Source organism: Patagioenas fasciata, chromosome 1 (assembly GCF_037038585.1).
Source record: "Patagioenas fasciata isolate bPatFas1 chromosome 1, bPatFas1.hap1, whole genome shotgun sequence".
NCBI classification, from domain to species: domain Eukaryota; kingdom Metazoa; phylum Chordata; class Aves; order Columbiformes; family Columbidae; genus Patagioenas; species Patagioenas fasciata.
The window spans coordinates 169,905,373-169,923,935 of NC_092520.1; the positions used below are offsets into that span (position 1 = coordinate 169,905,373).

Consider the following 18,563-nt stretch of genomic DNA (forward strand, 5'->3'; position numbering starts at 1 on the left):
TGACCCTTACACCCTTGCATCTTTTCAGACACAAATAAATTATTTATATATAGCAGCTTGCTTTTAGTTGTCATTTAATTTTTTTTCCCCCTTTTTAAGCTGCAGTGAAACCCTTGTCTCCTGTAGAGCCGCTGAAGCTACTAAATAATTTGGAATCACATATGAATTCAGATACAGAAAAGCAGGACTGCAGCCAAAGTTGTGATAACTCTGAAGAAAAAGACTCGAATCCAGAAGTGAATGCTACTGATAAAAGCAGGACAGAATATTTGCATGAAGATCCTGAGATGGAGAAAAACAAAGGCAGTACTACTGCTGAAGGTGTTCCTACAGGGGCCGGAGAAAGAATGTGTTATCAGCATGAAAGGGAAGTTGAAGAACTCAAGCTGAGTGATACGGATGGAGTGGAGGTTTCAGAGTCTCCATCTAAGGATGCGTTACATTCAAAAATTAAGCAGAGGCTGGCCCAGCTCCACATATCAACAGATTTAAACTTCACATCTGGTCTGGCTGCACAAGTTGCTGCCAGGTCTTTTGCTTTTACTACAATGCAAGAAGAGACTTTTGGAGATGAGGAAGAGGAGGAGGAAGAGAAGACACAGGAGTGTAAAGACCTTGAGGAGGATTGTGAGAATGAAGACAGAGGCTCTGAAAGGGAAGGAAAAGTATAAGTCTGAGCTGAACTTTGTTAAACTAATAGCAGGCAATTTGATGGGAAAAAACTGGGGGGCTGAAGATGCAAATACTGGAGGGAAAGGAAGGAGACCTAAATCTAACATATCTTGTTCCCTAAGTCTGATACACTAAATAGGACTTCTAAATACACTGAAAATTTGCAGGTAAGAGAAGTTTAGGCCGCATCCAAGAAATAGTTGGCTGACGCCTTTTTAAGATCCTAGTGGTGGGTTTTGGAATTTACCTTTGTGTTTTCTGTTTTATTTATTTATATTTTAATGTATTGTGGGTTTGTTTTGTTTTTCTAAAAAGAAGGAAAAACAACATATTGAATTACAACAGACTCCGTTTTGGTTTGGTTTTTTTTTCTCTCTCTGTGATTCTGTTGTCATGGTATCAATGTTTGTTCCAACAAAAAAGCCAGAACATTTCTTTTGGAAGAACCTGAACTGTTCCCTGTGATCTTCCCCCACCGCTTTGGTTTCACTTCTGGTGTCTGCAGTGCGTTGGCAAAGCCACCGTAGGCATTTGTGATTCTGTGGCTAGTGACGTGGCTCCCAACTAAAATGTAGAATTTTAAATAAAAACTTGAAAGAGCTAGTATTCAATGTGTCATGAAGTATGAGGCTGAAATAGTATGAAGTTAGTCATGCTTCATATTAAGGTTTATTTAGAATTTTATGAAGGGTTAATAAATGATTTCTAGATGTTGTAATTCATGTTAGAGGAATGTGTAGGTACTGTAGAAAGCTAGAAGCTATCTGTTGGATTGATAATAGATAAGAAGTAAATACCTGTTTATTAAAACAGCTATTAATTATTTGTTAACCTTTTGTAAACTGAGCCTTAATATAATTGTTTGATTTAATGATTGTACATTTTTGTTTATGTCCTGAAGTAATTTTCTTAAAGCAAAACTGTCTGAGTGTTTAACAACATGTTTGCTTTTCCCTAATGTTCTTTCGTTATTCCTTAGATCACAACTATAACCTGTACATTTAAGAATCCGTGGAGGGAACATGAATTGTGTATTTTCTAAAGTGTATTTTGTAACTTAGTTGACGCTGAAGTCTGGATGTTTGGTACGAGGTTATGCAGCTCGTTTTTTTCTCTGTGGCGATGTTACAAGGAGCAGCGACCTGATGCTCACCCCCCAGAGGAGCTGGTTAGTGGTTTCACTGCCTTCTCTTCCTTTTACCCTCTGGCACCAAATGAAGCAAAGGTCTCACGTCTCTCATGGTGAGAGAGCCACCCCTTTGTATGGAATACTCTACTCTGACCTGAACACATTTCCAGTCACAAAACACCTCATCAGTTCCTTAGAGTATTTACTGTAGAATAAAGGGGGTTTAGACGGAAGTGGTTCGGAGCAGGATCTTCCCTAGGATGCTGTTGTGGGGAGTGGGGAAGCTGGTGAAGGGCAGCAGGTAAGGGTGAAACTCTTCACCATATGGCAGAAAACAAGTGCTTTCTTTCAACCTCCCTCTCTTCTATCAGTGATTTTGTATGAACACTGTTAAATATGTGGATTTTTTTACAAACCCTAGGAGGTAAATATCAACTGATAGAGAAGGGAGTATGTGACTTACACTACTCTTTCACAGTATAATACCTGTCTTCTCCATCGCACATAGTTTTAGAGAAGAGAATGTTTTACGGTTCTTCATTAACCAGTAACACGGTGTTCTGTGCCCTTAATTTTATATAAGTGACTGGAAGCTGAATGAGTGATGTCTTGGGGAACTTGTAAAAGAAAAAAATAGATGCTTCTCATAGTATATTCAGAAGCAAGGCCTCCTCTTAGTGGTATATTCTTCTATAATCTGTAAAGGTTAGACTAAATTGATGAAACACTGTTTTATTTTCTCTGTGGTAAGCAATTTTTTTTACCTTAAGTCTAGAACAACTGCTTTGGATAAATCGTGTTTGAAGCATTGTCCATGCTTCTGAAAAAGAAGTCTTCCTCATGCTTGACTTGAGATCCTTGAGTTCACAAAGTGCCCAGATATTTTTTGTTCCTATCTAATTGTTCTGACTGCCTAAATGTATGTTCCATTCATACTTTTCCATGACCTAATCCACCAGCATCTCATGATCTGATGTTGTGTATCCTAGAGCTGATAGTCCTGAACTTTTCCCATGGCATCCAAATCTTAGTTTACAACGTGTATAGCTACGATACCAACTTGAAAAAATGATCAGATTTAGGATATGAATGATCGCTGTCCTCATAGTTTTGGATAAAGCTGCTAGTAGCATGAGTGCTTCACATGGCTACTAAAATAAGTTTCAGATCTTCCTTTTATTAAAGTTGGTAGCTGTTTATTCTTTTGCTGCAGCACATAGCAAAAGACCTGGAGAACCGACTTTGGCAGCTCACTTGGGACCTCGTTTTATCATCCGCTGGTCTTGGTGATGAAACTGGCCTAAGAAGCTCCATCTATCATTAGTTGTTCATTTTCATCCGTCAGCTGAGTCAACACGGCTCTTTGTGGCCATGTTGTAAACCAGCTCACCAAGTTCCTTTTGGTCAAAAATTCACCATTTTTAGGGGTTATTTTTCACTGTTCTTGTTGCAGTGATGAAGTTCACATCATTTACTTCCAACCAGCTGTATCAGCACATACTGTGCTGCTGGCAGGAGAGTCCGGATTGCTCACATTTACATTATTGGCAAAGATGGGGTAGTGTGAAATTACAGGCTTGACGTTAGACATGGGTATGATCAAAGGATGACTTTTTGGAGAAAGTTCTGACCCTCCTTTGAACAAACAGGTTTTCTACAAGCAATTTAACTGATTTCCATGGTCTTACTTGATGCAGTCTTAGAAGCTGCACATATGAACACCTGGGCTCACTTGCTTTCTCTGCTTCTCAACACATACGTATATATCAGCCATCAGGTCATTTATTTTGATTTATTTAATATTCTCCTGCAGAAAAAATGTGGCTAAGAGTGTACAGCACACAAAGCATGGCTTCTCTTGATTTGATAACCAGGTTCCATCTACATATATTATGTCTGTTATAATCCACATTTACTCATAATTATGTCATTTGACAGGACTGCGCACACATACTGTAGGTTGCTTGAAGAACCTGACAGATTTCTTGGCAATCACAATTTATTGTTGCATTTAAAATAATATATATCACCACACTGAAGTGTGCATTAGTGCTAAGGAGTTGTGTTAATATATTGAGCTTGTCAAGGTCTGAATGCTGCCCTGTGTTCTTTGGCTCATTACCCTAGATAGGGATTTTTGTGTAAACAGAACATTTACCTCCTAGAACTCTGTAACTTTTTGAAACATGTTAATCAGGAAATCCACACTAAATAATGGGTTATGCCAAAGGATAGCAGCAGCCAAAATTCATTATGAAGAGCACGGCTAACGAGAAGTGCATCTTCCCTATTCCATTTCCAATTAGCAGCTCTGTGAAGTTGTAAAGAAGCAAGTAATTATATAGGGTTAAATAATTTCTTATCCTCCTGACCTACCTGGACAGCACTCCAAGGGTGGTATTTCCTTCTTAGGTTGGACTGCAGTCTAACACTACATGTTTTATGTCATCTTTACAGCTAAAGAAGTAGGTAAAGGCTTAAATGTAGACAAAGATCTATGATATAAAGATTACTTGTCTCTTTGTTGAAGTGTCCTTCATGACAAATGAAACAGTGCTGTAATGGAAGCATATTTTGAGAATTACAGATAATGGAGAGTCATTCAAATGGTGTCAAATGTGCCTGCATCAACTATACACAAGATCCACAAACGTGAAAGTTTCCGCTATCAGTTGCAGTAATGAGATAGTTTTACTCCTGACAGAGGATTACTGGGCATCAATGAATCGTGCACTTCGTTATCCAAATACTTGATGAAATCTGGCAGAGTAGCCAGTTTTACTGAGGTTTCAGACTTTGTCCTGTGCACGTTCATGTGTTTGTGACCTGACTGTTTACAATACTAGAAATTTTATATGCATCTGAGTGCAGAATTTGCAACTGTCTTATTATTTGCTAGTATAAAAAGCAGAGATGGTAGACTCTGTGGAGTTGTTGGCCCACACTGAACTTTGTAAACTTGCAGTCTGTCTTTTGTTTGTTTGTTTGTTTGTTTGTTTTAACAGAAACAAGGGGTCAAGCACACTGAACTGCCCTTGTTCTTTAAAGTATTTAGGTGAAGGGCTGATGTTGCTCTGCAAGTGACTTATTCCCAGGGCTCACTGCTCTTTAGAAGTCACTGGTTTTCATAGTGTTTCATCTGAAGAACAGGGCAGAGGGTGAGAAAGGTATCTGGTCAGTGTAAAGGGTCGAGCTACTCGGGGATCTTGTCTGGGACAGAGACTAACAGTAGGTACTGAGAGAAGAGTGTGAGAAAGGGAGATCATGTACTGATGTTTCCCCAGGATGTTCCCCATCGATTTGTGGCTCAGGGACTTCTTGAGCCACTGGTGGGGGTTATCAGCTTAACAGGTCCTGATGGAATTCTCTTCCATAAATTTGTTCAGTTACATGTTTGGTCAATTATGACTAGTCCCAATGCCAGTATGTGCTCAATTTTATTCCAGTCTTTTACAAATGAGAAGATTTGTCAATAACATTTTTTAATTTTCTTATTTAGACTGAGCAAGCCCACTTCTCTCAGTCATTTTCCAGAAGATTTGGTTGCTTTCCTTAGGAATCTGTCCAGTTTTTGAAGTATCATGACCAAAGTGCAGGGTGGTACCGCAGACATAACCTCAGCAGCGCTGAGCATGGAGTAATAATCGCCTCCCATAAAACACTGAACATTTCAAGTATTTTTGAGTCCATATAGGAAAAAAATATTTTCAGATCTTTTACCCCTAGCTATTAGGATGACAAATGAAAATATTTGGTCTAATGGAGGAGAAATATTTATTCACTGTCAGCAGGATTTGGCTGGACAGTGTTTTTCTTCGCTAACAAAACAAAAAGTTGTTAAATCAAAATGATCTTCCAACAGCTGCCACCTGGTCTAACACAAACTAAAGATGCCAAACAACACTTGTTTAAATTTCATCTTGATTTTTCAGGGCTGTTCTGATCTCTGAATAAGCATGTGTCACAAAATTTATTATCACACAAGAATATGGATATATGGATATCTGAGATCGAACTGAAAGCTGCTGTGGCTAATTTTTAAAATGCTTGGAAGTGTGCTTAATCCATCTGCTCATTATAATCAATTCCCTCATATAGATGTTTTTAATTTTAAATGCCAAAAAAATACACTTCGATTTATTTGACTTGGAAATGTGTGCAGTAATCAGATAAGAGGTGATGGTACTGTAACTGCGATAACAAGGCACGGTCATAGGTAGGGGTAAAATCTACCTACCGTGTGCTTTGCTTTGTAGGTGGATACAGCAATATATTGTAGTTTGAGCTACAGATCAATGTGTAACAGTTCTTGATATTCTGCCTCATCTGTCACGCTGTCATCTCCAAGATTTTGACAAGTTTGTTCGAATACAATTTGACCCGACAACTTGAATACTCCACTAGCCCATGTTACGCTTTCTGAATTGAACACAGGATTCTGAAGAACAGGCTGTCATTTAGTGAATGAGGAAAAAGGTTTGTTTCTTTGTTTATGAAGTAGCTTATTTTAAAAGGGTTGAATAGGAACAAAACTGGAATACTTTCACACAATCAGCATATTTTTGACCTTTATACCTTCTCAGCTTTAAATGTTAAAGGCCTGATGGATGGTCTGCTGTAGGAGATGCAGTTCTACAGCAGTTTAAACCAATGCAGGTCCAGGCTGCCGTGGCCCTACCATGGCCATGCAATCTCAGCCCCTCCTTCAGGCTGCTTTTGGTAGCCACTCAGTGATTTAGGACATGGATCTGGCTGAAAATGCATCACAGCTTTAACTTTCAGCTGCTTCCCTCAGCTAATTCATCATGTGGTTGAAAGGGCACTTGCAGCATCTCAGGGGAGCAGGAGGGAACACGTGCCCAGGCGGTGGGGAGGAATGCCAGAGCTCCAATTTAAATCAGTTTGAATTAATGTTTGCATGCTGTGAGTTGGCACCATTAGTGTCTGTACTGAAGTGAGATGATGAACTCAACTCCATGTGTTGCTTCCTTCTTCTCCATGTTTTGTGTTGATTGAGAATGATGCCACTCATGATTTTCCTCACTCATTTTGACTCCACTTTTTTTGTTCTTCAGGCCCAGGCTGCCCAAGACCTGTTATGTCTTGTTTCACAGGCTCTCTAAAAACTGTTTATTATACTGCCAGTAAAACTGAAATTATCACACTTTTTTTTTTCTGCTTACTATTTCCACCTTTCTGGTTCCTCTGCCACCAGTGGTCCTCTCCCTTTATCACCACTCTTAAGAGGTTCAGATTTTAAAATAATACAAGAATTATTTTTGTGTGTGTTTGTAACACAGCTTTATTCTTCTGTATCATCAGCACTGGAATGACTAGATCTAGAAGTGTATGCTGATTTCCCTCTTGATTTGAGAACTGAAACAGAAGGTGGACACTTTAAGTCCTGTGAGTACTACAGTCAAAACAGAACCAATAATGTATAGCAGCTCAAAATTATACCACACTTGTGATATATATTGGCTTTTATAAGCAATTCTGGCTAACTGAAAAACACCAGTTGTGTTTTAGAAATAACTGCCGTTCTAGTACAAGGTCTCAAAGTAAGTGTCAGTAGTTGGCTTGATTTGTGCTCAAATCTCAATATTCAGAGATTGCTTCCTGACCTTCTCCAGCTGCATGGATGAGAGCTGAAAATAATCTCAAATTTCCAAATAGAAAGTGACCAATGCTTTCCTTTACTTCGTGCTATTAAAAAGAGGTCCATTCCTAAATAAACAAAAAGAGAAAAGTCAGTGTTTAATATCTTCAGTAGTCATGACTAACAGAGAATCATCCATTTGATCTCAGTGGAAGCACCATAAATGAGGACTGTTGATAATGTTTGATTTCCGTGTTTCTGAAATAATAATAACAATGGGCTTTAAATGTATTATGGGATAAAAGCCAGAAACCTATGAATTGTCCCGCAGATCTTTTATCCAAAGCCACAGCTGGTTGAATTTAAACAAGTTCACGTTGTCTGTTCCTGCACGGCTCAGTATGACACTGTACTCAAGGTTTTTAATGTCCTAACGTGAGTGTTCACAGATAAACCACATGCGCCTGTGCGCTCAAGCTCTGCAAAGCTTGTCGAGATCAGGGAACAGTGCTGAGTGAAACCTGCACATGAGTGGGATGTTCCACACGCATTTTGGGTTTATTGTCCCATTTTGCTGTGTTGCAGCATCCATGCCATGCGCGATCCCACTCATTATCTTTTTCTTTCTCAGCTTTCCTCTTCACAGGCCACACAAATCAATTGTGGAGGGATTTTTTTGTTTGTTTCTTACCTAGGTTACTAACCTATAATGCACCAGGTGATATATTTCCAATAGAAGCTTAGACATTAATGGCCACACTGCAAAAGGTGGGGCCTGGGCACACAGATGCTGGAGATTCTCTTCTGGTTTGACCTTTTCTGGAAAGGCTTGTTCTGGGGTGACTGACTCTGGGGGTGCTGACCAAAGCTCCATGACTCCGCAGGAATCTTTTAAAGCTCCAGTTTCTGCCAGGTCCCATCTTTCCTCTGGTGGTCTCTTTCTTAGCAGTCTTCATCTTTTCTCCAGCATTCTGCTGCCAACTCCTTAGGAACTTAGGCGCTTTTTCCCTTCATTTCTGAACCCGTTGTCTAAACTTTATGAAATGGCAAGTTAGGGGGAATCCACACCCAGGTGCTGCTGTGCATTCCTGGTCATAAATTCATAAACAGAAGGATACTTAGGGCTGGTAGCTTGTCTGTCCTGACTCTCCTTCCAGGGTACTTTGACCTACATTTCAACCTGGCCCTCCTATTCCTTCCTGGACTTCAGAACATTCACTGCCAGAAATCGCCCCCCTTAATGATCAGAAGACGGTAATGTCTCCCCAGCAAGACCAATCATTCAACACACGTTCCTCATTACGTGAGCTTTACTTGTTCTTTCCAACAGAAGGATGGCAGAATTATGGCTGAGTCTGCATTCCCATAAACAAACTTGCTTGTTCCTGCAGGAGGGGTTGGAGACGTGCTCTCCCACTGCTGTGCCATTGTGCTTTGGCTCTACAGCTGCCTGGCCTTGAGCTCTGGAAGCTCTGGGTTCCAACAGTTGTGCTTAAACCTTTCTCACTGTCAAAGAGCACATGTTTTCAGAACACATTTACTACTCAATCTCCCCCAAATTGAACCATTTTGAATTCTTCTTGAGCAGCATTACTGGATTTTATCTTAATTTGAGGGGTTTGTGTGAGTTTTACACATATATAGATGTATACACACAAACACATACTTCATATTGTACGTGTGTATTGCCAGGCATCACATTGAAGGGCTTGTCTAGCAAAGAGGTGGTATTTTCCTCGTATCAAACTTTCCAGCTAATTACTCAGAAGGTAAACAAAATCATAATTCCTGCTATAGTATCTAATGGCAAAAGAACAGAATTCTCTTCTACCAAGCGAGCTGTGTGAAGGTATTTTAAATGCACGCTGATTTTACACCTTTAATTAGAAAAGCTGTTTAACTTTTTTTCTCTTACTGAGGCTTTGCAGCAGAGCTGTTGTGAGTGCCTGTATGCCCATCTGCCCTGTCTTAAACATGTGAATAAATACATGTTCCTGAGCATTTCCTGCCTGCTAAGTCTTAGTGTTTCCTAAAACAGGGCCTAAGGGCAGCGCAGATTGCCAAGGAAACCACAGGGAAGGGAAAGAAAAGAAACTTGATAAGCTGCTGTTTAAATGGTTAATAAACGAGAGCTAAAATATAAGAGGAAATGTTTAAAAGAACAAACTGCAGCAAGAGACGTCTGGCAGGGCTACAGAGGGAAATCACATGTGATACACTCTGAAGTTTGCAGGCACTGGGAAGGATCCACAATTTCTTTTCAGTGTGAAGTGGAGACAGGAAACATTCACCAGACTGGCAGTCTTCAGCCGCTTTTAAAAAAACCTCTATTTTATCTACATTTCGCTTCCACAGGACAACTCAGTCCTGCTGTATTAGTGTATCAAGCTGTATGTAAATCCATCTCCATATCTCTTCCTTTGAGCTCTGTCTTATGTCAGTCTCTTTCCTATGACTGCACTGGTTTGGCTCCAGTGGGAGCCTCTTCTGCACCCACCCTGCCGGTTGCTGGTTCTGCTTTAAACACAGGTGATGAGCTCAGCCTCAGCAGGTCCTTAGAGCAGAAATGAAGCCTGGGCCTGGCTGGCTGTGTGAAGGCTCCAAGAACTAACGTTCTGGGTTGGATGTAAGCAGGAGCAGGATGACATTCCTGGGTTCTGCCCTTACTTTGTGATGGAGTTTCTCACCCAAACTCTTTTGTTGCTCTTTTTCTTACTTTCCCACTTTACCTCCTTCCTTTTCCCCATGGATATGAATGAGCACCTAAAGTCTTTTTTACATATTTGATGGACTATTTTAAAAAAATTTTGGCTGGGTTTCCCCCGTTTCAGAAGTAGTTTTCTCAATTGTAATGCTAATCACTTTAAAAGTCTTTTTGGTTGCTTTCATTTCTTCAGCATCTGCAGTAAAATTCTGCGTCATGACTGCATATATTGCTTTTTCTCCTTATCCTGTATTCCTGACAGCCACCTAGGTGGTGTGGATGTGGCTTATCCATCCTTCAGTTAGTAATGATTGAATGGAATAGGGAATGCTTTTACAGGGACACATAAACACTGCATCAGCACTTCATTGGCTCTACTCTATTTATAATTCTTCTTTCATCCTGAAGATGAAATTAATTTTAAGCAATCCTGGCAATAGTTAGTTCCTGCAGTATATTTTGCTGGCTCATTAGTACAAGCACTTTAGTAATGGACACCGGTTACTCTCATCTAAATAAGTGTTGACTGAACGAAGAATGTTTTTCTTTGTGGCATAAGCTTCCAGTTGCACCCTCCCATCATCTTTCAGATACCTGTATGCTGTGCAATCATGTGACAACTATTAGCAAAATCCCTTATAGCGTCACATAAATGGCTAGCTAGGTGGGGCTTTAGGGAAACAATAATGTGTTGGTTGAGGAGAACTAGCAGAAAGTAGATCTTTAACCTAGGAGCCAGGCTTAGGTGCTCTGCGGGTGTCTTCTACTTGTCTAGCTGTATGACTCTAAGAAACAGACTTTATCTGTACACTTCAAAAGTTCCAAAATAGTGGCAACAGAACAGACTGGCTCCTTTTATCTGAAGCTTTGTGGCTCCCTCATAAATAATAGACTTTATTATGAGAGCAAAGGCTGTGTTCTGCTGATGTTAGGAGCTGTGGCTGGCGCACACCTCTTCCTGTAAACTTTCCCTGTATTGGTTTTAAGGTTTACAGCTACTGACCACTCTTCTCACTTAGTTATGACTCACTCTCACCTAATTCACAACCCCAGGAAGGAAAGCGGAGAGATGACTGGGGAAGAAGGGATATAATTTGATCTCGAAAGGCAAGAGGAAGCTTGGTGAGGCAGGAGTATTTATTCTTATGTATTGAATCTTGCTGCCTAATCGGTGCAGAATTTGTTGTGCGGTACAAAATATCTTGCTTATTCTTTGCTATTTTCAGGTTTGTTTGTTTGTTTTCCTATGGAATACTGAACAGATCCAATGGCTGCTGTTATTATAAAAAGAGAAGCCTGTCTACCAAGAGGGGTCCGTAATGTTTTCCTTTTCTTGGAGATTTTTTGAATGCTAAATTGCCTGTGTGTATTCTTCATAATGTACCATATGCAAATATTCTTCAGGAATTGATACTACCACTTCAGACCGTCAATATTTTCTATGTAAGAACTGTATGTTTCCTATACTGCCAAGAATGTATATATATCTATGAAGACTTAAGATTGTATCTTTTTGAGCAAGCCTCTTTCTTCAACCATCTGAAACTTTCTTCCTGTTTCTCAAGTTCTCCGCTAATTTATTAGACACTTGTGTTATGTTGTGTACTTTTTTGTATCAGCCGTACTGCTGTATTTCTCCTTTCTCTGATTAAAACCTGTTCTTCTCATCCTTCTACTGTGCTGCTTCATATTGGAAATACTCACACCGTATCAGGTAACCTGGTCTAGTGTAATGGGTCTGGTTGAGGTGGAGCCAGACCAGTCCTAAAAAGCCAGGCATTCAGACTTAGATTGTTCCACTGATGACAACATGTGATCAGCTCTACTGTATTAAGCTTCCCTAGGGTTTTTTTTACAGTACAGTCCATACTTTTATAAGATAGTGAAGAAGAAACTTAGAATGCGATACCTGTGGTATAAACAAATGGACAGGACACAAAAAATGTACTGAAACATGAAGTCTGTACATCTCGTGGGTGGTTGTTTCTGCTGACATATTGTAAGAAACCTGTGGTCTTCCAGACTGAAGCAGGTTTTGAGGAGAGATTTGGGAGAGGAATCTAAGGGCACTTTTTTTTTTCTAGAAATGTGTCCTTCAACTTAAGTCAGTGAGTTCTCTGTGCTGTCTCCGTGCTTAACTCAACTTCCAGCTAGGCCAAGAGGAAAAAGTGAATGGAGGGTAGGACCTGTTTGCTTTCTTCCACTAGAGAAACAGCTGATTTACAAACAAGAAATCACTCCATGAACAGACAGAGAAATAATAGTATTTCTTTCATCCTCCTAGTGAAAAGCAAGATTTTCAATGTTTCACTGATGCTAATCTCTTTGACCTACTCTCTTTGACTCATTGACCTACAGCTGTACTCTCAATAGTTTCAGTTCCACAGCATGGTATGCAGGGGGAAAGAGTTCCCAGGTCCATCCCAGTGGACCCAAGGTACTGAAATAAAGTGAACAGAACATGCATGTGCACCTTTGTGTAGAGTACTTGGCAGTTTTTGAGGTCAGGAGATCAGCTGGCAAGAGGGAAGATACCAGGAGCATCCGCTTGTGGAGAACCTGCTCTTTCATCTGTAATTAGACACTTAAGGATGAAATTAATAACATCTTGAGCACCACCTATATAATTATAGTAGTGTATATGGAAATAGCTATGTCACCTGGCCTTGGTTTTCTCTCAGACTCTTCACCACCCTCTCCTTCATTAAGGCTGTTTTTGCACCCCCACTTGCACCTACTTATGTGCTTACAACCCATGCATGAAAGAACCCTGTGGCATGTCCCTGTGGTAACACCGTAGGATTTCTTGTCATGGTGCTGTGGTAGCAAGAAGCAGAAACGCCCATGTAGAATAACCATGCTGATTCTGACCACGTGTCATCAGTTATTCTTCGATTTAGGTTAGGTAAATGCCCATCTGTGGAACTGCATACATTTGCTTCTGAAGTTGTGTTTAGTGAAGAGGCCACAGTGGGAAATATTTAGGAAAATTCTGATGTAGAGAAGAACCAGCACAGAGAATTCCACAGGGCAGTGCAGCCTTTCCAGTCACTTGAAGAAGCGTTTGCAACACCACCAGCCTAAAGCAAATCTGTCCTGACTGCAATCAAGAAAGCTCCCCACCAACTTAGAGGGAAAGCATGGTAAGTAATTAATGCATTTGAAAATGCTTCTCTTAATTACTTGTCATATTTAATCCCTGACTTTACTACTCCAGTAATTGTTTTGTGTACACATGTGAAGTGACAAGCTTCCTTCAGAGAAGAATGGGCTATGGCCATAAAATGTGCTGTTTTCTGCTGTGGTTCAATATAAATGAAATACATTGTTGGGTTAAGGTAAAAAGAAATACAAGAAAGGAACAGACTTTCTGTGACCTGTCAAAGCCAGCTAAGAGCAGCTCAGCAAAAAATGGCACACTTCATTTTGGGCTATATCCTGCGTTCTTCTTTGCTGTCACTGCTGTCAGCTGCTTCTCAGCTATTAACAAGAGTTTAATAGATTATCATAATCAGCATACCCTGCAAGATATATTGGTTAAATCCATAGTGGAATGCAGTGGACTTCTCCTTCATACCAGGCACTCCGAAGTTCTGGATTGATTGCTGGTTTGCAGCACCACTAAATTACAAACAATGATATGGTTCCCAAAAGCTATGTAATAAATACATTGCAAAAGTGGTGATTATTTCCCCTTTCTGCCTGTCTTTGTTTCTGCTTTGGAAACTTGTACAAGAGAGCAAACTGTTGCAGTATACGCTTTAGCTCCTGGGAATGCTCCCTCTGTGAGCTGAATGCTCAATATGCGGCTGTGAAGTATTCGACCATCTGCTGCAATTTCTCCAGGTTATGCTTTCAAGGCTTCCCTGCAACTATTAAATGAAGAAGCTAGTTGCTGGAAGACACCTGACTAAAGTAATTCGTCCTATAATTGCAATTATTTGTTTTTATGGATAGTACCAAAATAAATATAACCACCCAGGAAACAAGTAAATTTTATAGTCAGACATGCGCAAAAGAAACGGGGGAGATGCCCAGGACCTTCACCTCTGTTTTCTTATTTCTTATTACCGGTAACTGGCAGGATTGGCTTAAAATTATTCTGTAGCTCAGCAATTAGGGTGAGACAGTCCTAACTGCTGAGTGGGACAGGAAGGAATATATAAGACGGAGAACTTGTAATCACATTAAAAAGGTGCAAATGCATTGATACTGAGACTACTGTACTTGCTGCTCTGAGTCACACTGCTTTATATTTAAGAAAGTGAACAAAGAAGCCAAAGGTCTCAGAATGAAGTGATTAAAACCTATGATGATGGAAAGGAAAATACCTGAACTTGAAATCAGCTGGAAGACAGTAACCCATGCGATAATCACTCCTTGTCTTAGCTATTTGTTTTTGAAGGTCTTTAGTTGATTTGCTGTACCCATTGAAGATATGGTTGGCAAAGAGTAGCTTTCCTTGAATGTACATCTGCCAAAGAAGAAAACAAAAAAATGCAGAGCTGGCAAGAGCAACCTCTTGTTCTCAATGAAGATGAGAGGCTGAGAAACAAAGAAAGTTGTTAGGTAGCTTGACTTACAGAGATGGCTTTCACCTTCATGACTTTGTTATGTAAAATATTTCATTTCATTCAAGAAATTTAAAAAAAAAAAACTCATATTTTTCTAGTTCCTCTAAGATACACTGCATACTGGAGTGTATAAAACAACATTTTGCATGCTGCTGCATGGACTACCAAAGCTCACCACCAGCCATCTCGGTAATATTTCAGTTGAGGTATGGTGTAAGATGACGTGTTTGAAGATGAACACAGACACATACATTAGGCATAGGGAAAAACAGCTGTTTGCTTGAGGTTTTTTTTTTGTTTTGCATATGTTAACTACTGTTTTCTTTTTTTTTTTTTTCTGTTTTTTACTAAGGAATATCCTACTTCTACACTTTTATAAATAGCAATGAACTTTCCTGTTTAAATACTGTATCTCACTGGAAACAGTTTTCTCAAGACGAAAGGTGATGGCCTGATGTTTAAAGCCATAAAGATTCAAAATGTGGGCAAAATCTGAAACATTAGTAATTTTATCTCCCTGGAAAAGTAAACCAAACTAAAGCTAATTCAGAGTTGTTCGGAAACTCTGTTTTCACGGTTTCGAACTTGCCTTTGATTCTGAAGTGTATTTCATGATGTCTCAAACATTTGCATGTTTCCCGAAGCTGGCATTTGTAGATGATTATCTTATCATGACAACCTCAACAAACCAGATGAGTTAAAAGCCAAATTCAGTTTTGTGCTAGAACTTAGAATTCTTAAAGAAGTCATATTAGTGATGCATTTTGTAGAAAGACCTCAGCAACTGAAAGGAGGCAGCCTTCTGCATTTTTACAGCATTTCTTTGGGGTTTGGATCAGTTTGTTGAGTGGGGCCTTTTGTTTTTAGTGTCTCCAGACTCAAAATTCCCAGAGCAAGTTCAAGCAAAGATAAATAATTTTTTTACATGTTGCAAAGGCTGTTCCACACAAATATAACATATGGATGATCTCAGAATTAGGGCTTGAAGAAAAGCCTGTTGAAATATTAGGTATAAAAAGAATGCATGTGAGAGCATCAGCCTTTTCTTGGTCGGTAAAGAAACAGTGACATGGTTGGGCCAGATTCTCACTGACATGAAAGCCTAGGTCGTTGTTCTGGCTGTGTAAAGAAGCCTTTGTTTAAGTGAAAAGTGGCTTCATTGAATTTAAAACTATAAAAATCATTTAAGCTGATGTACTATCCAAAGCTGCTTGTGTTGTGGGATGTTCCCAGTGTTACACAACTGGAAACATCTGGCTTGTTTCATGGAAGCTCTCAGCATGCAGAACTCCAAGTCAAGACTCTCTGAATACTGCAGGGTAATGCATTTCAAGTAACAATGGATGTATTCACTAGAAGGAAATCCAGAGGACCACTGAATTGTCTTCATCTTGTGCTCACAGCAATATGTATTCCCCTGTAATAAAACCACTAATGAACATGACGTAGAACGCTGCTTTTGCCTGTGGGTAATGGAGAGGGAAAAAAAAAAACATTTTCTATCACGGCAGAAGTTATGATAAAACTATTTTATTTAGCCCTGAAACATTTTTCTTGCAAGTACCTTGTCTCATTACTGTGAAGAGCTCTCTTTGCCTGAGCATGAGAGGTGCACTCAACGCAGTGCAGATTTGGAAGTGATGACCAGTTGAATGCATGTTCCACTGTGACATGGGTCCTCATTTCCCACTCCCCTGCTTAAATCCAATGTTGTGAGCAGTGTTGGCATCACAACAAAGGGAATCCTGTAAGCTCTCCTTGGGGTACAGTTTTGAGTGTATGTCAGCAGGTGGAAGTGATAGCAACATTTGGCCTCAGCTACTGATCTTCTGGCTATGCATACTCCTTTATATCTGTTAGTTTTCCCCTTGAGGCAAACTCTTTGCATTCATTTGTTCTGAATTTCCTGACTCCCTCTTGATTTTCCTATTCTCATTCCAGTTTCTTCCTCATACTTTACTTATACATAGGTTTCTTTCCCTGCTTCCTACTTTTTTTCATAATCAGTGCCTTATCTTGCTTCCCATAACTGGTCTTCCTTCCCCTTCCCTATTGTATTTCTCATTACACAGATCCTTCTGATCTGACATCCAGTCTCTCTCTATATCTCTGTTATTGTTCTCCCTCAATACTGCATGTTCTTTCCTTGCTTACGGTGCGAGCACAGAGAATAAGAGAAGAAACCTCCAGCCATTTACAGCCCAGCTTACTGCTTCTGCTCCACGTGCCAGGAATTTGTGCTTTGGGTTGGTCACCACTCCCCAGTCTGTTCCAGCCTTTGGGTTCCCGGTACAGATAATCTGAATTAGCTTGCTGCTGCAAGCCCTGGCGTGTCATGTTGTCCAACTGAAGTGCCTTTCACTGCCACATGGATGAGGAAACAACACACAACACGCCTCTCACATTGGCTTTGATTAACCACTGGCATTGTCCAACTGCCAAAATGTGGCGGGGTGCATACCAGTTTTGTTATTCAGTTTAGAACTCTGACTCTTGTTTTACTGTGGTTGATGATGAAAACATATCACAAGCCGACAGGGAAGGAACCTTTTGCCACTGGGGGACTTGTCTACAGAATGCTCTGGAAATAACACCGCTATTCTCTGATACACGTGATGATCGTACAAAATGAAGAGGCCGATAGAAGAGGTAGATAAATCTATTCCAAAGATGATCTGATGCATGAGTACACAATGCATTGAAACTTTTCTAAGTGAATACAAATGAAAAGGGTGCCTCTGGCAATCACCCTCGATGTCAGAGGAATGCAGCCCTTTCCATTACAATTCACCTGGTTGACTCTGTAATAGTATGACACAGGAATTTCATTATTCCTTCCACCACAAGCAATCGGTTTATGCCTTCAAGCATGAAATTCAAGTATTCTTGATGCTTTGCTTTGCTTGCATAATATGTAAATGTTACCAGTCAAAGTCTTCCAGTGTTTTGCTAATTCCTGTCACTCTCAGTATGGCTTTCTGTAGCATGTGACTTTCACAGGCTGGTATATTATGGCGTAAGAATTTTGTCTTCTATGGGGTATCCTACTGGCTTTGTTCACTCCTAAAACACCAGGAACTTATAGAATAAGAAGGTTCATTAGCAAGTAGCTCTGAAGGTCAACTTTTCTCAGTAGGTATAAACTGGCATAAGCAAAGCTCTTTTACCGCTACTGGGGTAAATTTAATCCAGAGTGCTTTCAAACCCAAGTCTTTAGTGAAAGCCAAGAGATAAATTTGGATGGTGGCATTTTGAAGTGGAGGGAGGTTCTTTCTTCCCTTAGAGCTAAACATAGTTCTGGCAAATGGCCTCAGACTTAAATTCTTGAGGGAGTCATAATAAGCAAGCCAGGGCAAAGAGGAATGTTTTTCTCCCTGACTAATTCTTCCACATAAAAAGGTGAAAGGTCAAAGATGAACTTTAATACTAATGAAACTCTGAACTTCAGAGCAGTAATATGTCAGAACATTAAAAAAAAAGTCAAAATAAAAAATGTTTTATTACTGGCAACAGTAGGTTGGTTTTATAAGCATATATATCTCTGTCCTGATTCCTTTTAACCTTTGGGAGAAGGGGAACTTTTAGATATTTAGCACAGACATTAAGCAATCCACAGTAGGAGTTTTGGGAGTTCAGCCCATGCTTTTCCCTTTATGTGCCCTTCTGCCTCTTTCCAGATGACTAAAGGAGTAAAATGGGGCTGTCTTAAATTTATCACAAGTTCTCTTTGCCTGGCTTTTTGAACTGAGATGGTCATTCTCAAGGCTAATTTTCTTCTGTCTAGGAATATTTCACGCAAATTGACAAATTTCACATATTCATATCATAGAAGAAATTCTGCTGATTCAAACTGCCCCTTAGAAAAGCCACTTGACAAATCCATGG

At 39.9% G+C, this 18,563-nt stretch overlaps 1 protein-coding gene across 2 annotated transcripts in view; it reads left to right on the top strand.

Annotated features, from left to right (window-relative positions):
• Positions 1-11,771, top strand: part of VEZT (vezatin, adherens junctions transmembrane protein) — a 68,428-nt gene extending 56,657 nt beyond the window's left edge. For both annotated transcript variants that reach the window (XM_065837113.2, XM_065837121.2), the window contains exon 12: positions 100-11,771. In XM_065837113.2, the coding sequence (XP_065693185.1) occupies positions 100-671 (572 nt within the window). In that variant the 3' untranslated portion in view covers positions 672-11,771. The remainder of the gene's footprint in view (positions 1-99) is intronic.
• Positions 11,772-18,563: the final 6,792 nt, after the last annotated feature.